Raw genomic sequence first — 5874 nt, 5'->3', positions numbered from 1 at the left:
TAGCAAATGGCTGCAATATAACAAAGAGTGAAAAATTGAAGGGGGTCTGAATACTTTCTGTACCCACTGTGTGTGTGTGTGTGTATGTATGTATATATATATATATATTTATATATATATTATTTTGTTTTTTTTTATATATATATGCCGATATTTCAACAAACTGACCGGGCTAACGCCTCCTGCGCCCCAGGAACTGCAGCATCCTCGATATGAAGAGTCCCACTCAGATCAATGAGAACCGCTTTCAAAGCGCGACGAGACACCATCACTGAAACTCACACACACACAGAATAATATGAAATACACTTCACTCAGCTTCTTATTATTTATTAATTAGGCTAGTGCATTCGATAGATAGATAGATAGATAGATAGATAGCTAGATAGATAGATAGATAAAAGCTAGTCGTGTGTGTGTGTGTGTATGTATGTATATATATATATATATTTATATATATATTATTTTGTTTTTTTTTATATATATATGCCGATATTTCAACAAACTGACCGGGCTAACGCCTCCTGCGCCCCAGGAACTGCAGCATCCTCGATATGAAGAGTCCCACTCAGATCAATGAGAACCGCTTTCAAAGCGCGACGAGACACCATCACTGAAACTCACACACACACAGAATAATATGAAATACACTTCACTCAGCTTCTTATTATTTATTAATTAGGCTAGTGCATTCGATAGATAGATAGATAGATAGATAGATAGATAGATAGATAGATAGATAAAAGCTAGTGCATTAGATAGATAGATAGAAAATTAATATTAATATTTGGCTTTGTCTGGGCTGAATGGCAAAAAAGAGCAGATAAACATGACTGACGATTTAGGTTTTTGGGGATCATATTGTCAGTTCCGCGTGTGCAATTAATGCTCTTATTCACATGAACCTTGGATTAAACACAATGACTGTCTTCTAAAACAACATTTCATCTCATCATCTGTGTTTGACATCATTTTAAGGATTTGGAAACCCTACATTTATTTAAAACGAGCTGCCAAACAACAAGAGCTTTAGAAAAGGTAAAGCAGCTTGCTTTAAATCGTTCAATAATACAACGAACTAAAAGATCGTGTAAATAGAGTAATGTGTTTGAGGACTGTGCCGGTAGATAGCGTTTAGTTTTTTAATAACATGACAACCCGATGTACAGACTACAAAAACAGAACATGCTCAGTCGTTTCCAAACGATTTGCGTATTGTATTTTAAACTAATAAAAAAGGATGAACCGATGACTGTTAAAGCATAAAACACAGTTGACCAATAGAAGTTATTGTACACATTTCTATGAACTACACTTACTTCCTGCTAGGGTCCTTCTCTGGCGGAGTCTTACACTTAGCAGTCCTGAGAAATGCCTGTCGAAAAAGCACGTGCAACTACTTAAGTTGTGTTCCATTTGTTTTAGTTTTTTTTTTTTATTCTCTTTTAATATATTATGTGTAGATGTATTCCATTTATTTTTGTCTAAGAGCATACTGGCTTTTCTCGACCCTGGCAGTTTATAATCATTTAAGAGGGTTGTATATGACAGATTAGTCACTCAATGAATGAGAAACATATGTTGGATATTTTAATAGCAGATTAAATAGCATTTAGAACATCGATTCATATCTCTTTTACCAATATTAGATTTTTTTGTTTGGTTGTTGGTTTACTATTTACATTCACCCAATGTTCATGATTAGTGCACAAAAATAAATGATAATATATATATATATATATATATATATATATAATCATTTATTTATTAATGGATAAAATATAAAAAATAGAATAAATCCTAGTATATGCATTGATTTAAATGTAAGAATATGTATTAATTTACGCCTTTAACATCCTGTCAGATCTCCATTTTTGGGGGTAATGAGGAGCATAATTTTATTGCCAAAAATATTATTCTCTGCCATGATATAAATCCTGGGATTGGAGAAATATAAAGACACATCATCTTCGGTAATAACCATTAAGCATAGATTATAAAAGGGTTAGGCTTTAATCGCCGCTCCGAACATATGGTTGTAGTCTGCTGGTCTGGGCTGCTGTTAATAAAAGGTAGTGTAATAGTGATGGAGTAATCTAGTGTTGTTAATGGACTCCATATGCTTCTAATCACTCAGCCGAACATATGTCAAACTCTGAACTGACCTCCTCAAAAATAACATTTAACCATCTGACTCAATAAATGCTGACTGATCTTGGGTGGAAAAATAATTAAGAGGTGTAAAGTAGGGATGCACAATGTTATCGGACCAATATCGGCCGATAATGGCTTTAAATGTAAATATCGGCATCGGCCCGATATGAAACCGTATGCCGATATGTCTTGCCGATAAGAGGAATACATTAACTCACATGTGCTCAGGGTGTGCTAGAGATTAGATCAGCTCAGCATTATGGCTCATTCCTGATGCAAAGTTTTGCCTGAATGGTGATTGGATTCACTGTTTTGATGCTGCATTTAAACTGAGAATGCACTACAGAATGAAGTGGTAGGTGTATGATAGAGTAAACAGTAATAGCACGTGCAGCGGCAGCAGCGGCAGCCTCCCCCGGGTCCTAATAGTTTTAATTCCGTAGGGGGCGCTGTTGGCCTACTTCTAACAAAATGAAAGTAAAATACACAAATAATATTTAGACGGTGTTTCTGATTAAATAAAGCAGTAATTGATGCCATAAAATATTAAGTATGTTTTGATTTAAAGGTCAGAAGCTATAGCTTACATGAACAAAAAAAAAAATCACAAACACTTAAACTAAATAATTTCATATATACTGATGTATTACTTAATGTGCAATATGCTATTTTTTTGAACAAATTATGAGCTCTAAAAGATTTTCAGAATTTTTACAACTCTTTTGCTTTAGACCATTTACAAATGTTAAATCATAAAATAAAATGTTAAGGTTACCACTGCATCTTTCTGAAAGAAAAAAATGCAGTGATTAATATATAGTTTATTTATAGTTATTTTCAAATCTTCAATGTACTGTCATTATAAAAGAACTTTATTATTGTTTATTTAATTCTAACAAATAAGTTCTTCTTAAAAACTAACCCAAATTCAAAATAATTATATATCAGCATCGGCTATCGCCCAAAATTTGTTGAAAATTATCGGCATATCGGCAAAAATCCAATATCGTGCATCCCTAGTGTTTACAAAGCACGTATTACAAAACAAAAAAATGGCAATCTCCAACATACATTAACAGATGAAAAGACAAAACAACTTTATTAAAACCTGAAATATGAAATGACTGGCTCATAAGGGTAGAAGCTACTCTGGTCAAACTTTTCAAACCCTTTAAACCAAATGTGTTGCATATTAAAGCATGATATCATAACAACACTACATTAACCACATCTTTATTAAAAAATTCAGACTTTACCCATATGTCTTTAAATATATTAAACCCAACTTTTACTTTCCAAGCTGTCTTTGAAATGGAAACACCATACGATTAGCTTTGGGGAACTTAACATTTATTTAAAAAAGAAAGAAAAGGAATGAAACTATATTTCAGGTGCCAGAATCAAACCGTAAGACAGCAGTATGGCTTTGGCAGACCTGTCTGACTGATTTCATTGTCGCTCTAAGAAACACATGAATGAATGCCTGAGGAAGCGACGCTTTACTGGACCTTGGATGTGACAAAAACAACAAGCACAGACGCAGGAGCTTCTGTAATGTTACAAAACTGGACAAGAAAAAAACATTTACTGGTATTTGTTTCATATAAAACTCCCAGAGTACTTACAGCTAAATCATTAAGGGTACAATTTTCAGACATTGAGAGCAACATATAGAACCACAGATAGAAAACAGTCCATTGTCCTTTGCCACATTCCCTGTGTTCCTCATTAGATCCTGATCCACCGCAACCCATCTTCATCCAAACAGTAATAATAAGACGATACCCACTGAATTTACTGCTATCAGAGGTACTGTGGGAGGAGGACAGAAAACATGTTCATATAGAACCATTTCTGATATTACATGAAGACATAGGAACAATATATGGAGCTATTTTTCCCCAGAACGTGATAAAGATCAATGCAAATCTAAAACCCATTACAGTGGCCTGTAGCACGAAGCGAGATAGAATTGCAGAGTAAGTTTCGAGTTGACGAAACCCGCTCAAAACCAACCCATCTTCTTGAGCCTGAAAACTCTCAAACTAAACCCGAACTTAGCTGGGTTCGTGCTGAAACCGGCTTCGTGCTACAGGCCACAGGTATGTTAGTAGCTCTATGAATGATTCTTGGAGTAAGTAAACGGAGGAATTAGTAGACATCAGTATTAACACTGTACAGAAGTACAAACCTCTCATGACAGTCCTGACGGAGCGAATAAGGTTCAGAAGTTGTGCTTTAATGCCGGGTTCATCTCCAAATCCTCCAATACCCTGCTCTGCTCCCCAGCCGACTGGAAAATTACGTGTTTGTTAGTCACACAGCCCTCTGCCATGATATGCATCATGCTATAATGACTATATGCTTGCATATTATTAGGATGCATATCTTTATCATCAAGGACTGAAGGATTATATCGTGTACACATCCCTACACGTACATTTTACTGGAAACATTTTTGTTTTTGTGACTATTCACTGGAAAAAGAGTGTGGTTAATCCCTGAAAAATGTTCCATCTCTAACAAAATATCAGAGATACAGTTAAAGAATATGCATAATGTCTATCCTAACTAGCTTGCAAAATGCTACTTTTGCTGATATTCCCAGTTGATCTGTATTTTTTAAGACTGAGCAAGAGAGCTTTGCTTATTCATGTTATTTTATTTATTTATTTATTTATTTATTTACAGTACCATCAGATGTATTCCCTTTGGGAGAATTTAAGTTATTTATAAAAATCTGATTTATTTTATTTTTTGATGAAAGATAATAAAGACAGCCATGCTGCTGTTATGCACAGTTTTTTTATTCCCACACAATAACAAATTTCTCAAATCTTTCTCTAGATATGAAGACTTCCTTGTTGAATTTTCCTTTACTGTAAAATTTCTTAAATTTATAAATAATAGGAATAACACATTTTGTATACGATAGTATTGTTCCTACAGATTTCTTTCACATACCTGTTTGTATGTATATTCCTTTCGTGTTATTTTATTACAAATGAAATGAAAAGTTTAGACCCACTGTAATCATTAATATTTTTAAACAGTAATACTAGTGATTGATGCTATTAAATAACACCAATGTGGAAGTATGGAAATTGTGTAGTGATCAAAAATGTCAAAAATGAACTCTCTTTATTCTAAATAGCAGCTCTGCAAACCCTTTCAAAAACTTCGCTTTTATTTCAAATATACTGATTCATATGTAATCACATTTACAGTATATGATATTGGTGAAGTGATATATAATAGACTGGTAAAACAACAGCAAACAAGCAGCAATTCTGATTTCTATTAATAACTACTAATAGTCCTTTCAGGCCATGTCAAAACCCACCATGGACATTTTAAAAACAAAACATGTTATAATCGCTTATGTTAATATTTACCATTTTCATATTTCTCTAGTTTCCTGTTCATTTAGGAGACGTCAGACCTAGGCTAGCAATCCCGATGGAAATACACGCACATACTTACGCGACATAACAAACCTATCGCCATACTTCAGAATAAAACACAATCCTAAGGACTTACTTTTACTGAGAAACCTCTCTTCGTGCAGAACTGCGATGGCATTAGTGAATAATATCGCTGTCTGGATCAGTGCGTACAGCGTAAACGCCATGTTGGCACTACTGTGCGTGCGGACGTGAAAGAGCTTGCGTCGCGCGGAATTACGTCACAGACGCGCCGCGAGAGGCTTAGATTGACAAA

The 5874-nt window shown here is 34.5% G+C and overlaps 2 protein-coding genes across 2 annotated transcripts in view; both read right to left on the bottom strand.

Moving 5' to 3' along the window:
- The window catches only part of LOC107667250 (haloacid dehalogenase-like hydrolase domain containing 2), a 4266-nt gene extending 3921 nt beyond the window's left edge, over positions 1-345 (bottom strand). The window contains exon 1 of the mRNA XM_016458867.1: positions 169-345. Coding sequence (XP_016314353.1) covers positions 169-269 — 101 coding nt within the window. The 5' untranslated portion in view covers positions 270-345. The remainder of the gene's footprint in view (positions 1-168) is intronic.
- A 2881-nt stretch (positions 346-3226) lies between these two features.
- On the bottom strand, positions 3227-5874 carry LOC107667244 (immediate early response 3-interacting protein 1). The gene is made up of 3 exons (XM_016458866.1): positions 5695-5874; positions 4346-4447; positions 3227-3966 (listed from the first exon to the last, which is right to left on the bottom strand). Exons 1-3 carry the CDS (start codon positions 5783-5785, stop codon positions 3911-3913), a joined length of 249 nt encoding a protein of 82 aa, XP_016314352.1. The 5' UTR covers positions 5786-5874; the 3' UTR covers positions 3227-3910.

This window comes from Sinocyclocheilus anshuiensis, unplaced genomic scaffold (assembly GCF_001515605.1).
Source record: "Sinocyclocheilus anshuiensis isolate Anshui unplaced genomic scaffold, SAMN03320099.WGS_v1.1 scaffold952, whole genome shotgun sequence".
In the NCBI taxonomy this organism is placed as follows: domain Eukaryota; kingdom Metazoa; phylum Chordata; class Actinopteri; order Cypriniformes; family Cyprinidae; genus Sinocyclocheilus; species Sinocyclocheilus anshuiensis.
The sequence above is the reverse complement of the archived record's forward strand: the minus strand, read 5'-3'. Positions and strand labels throughout refer to the sequence as shown.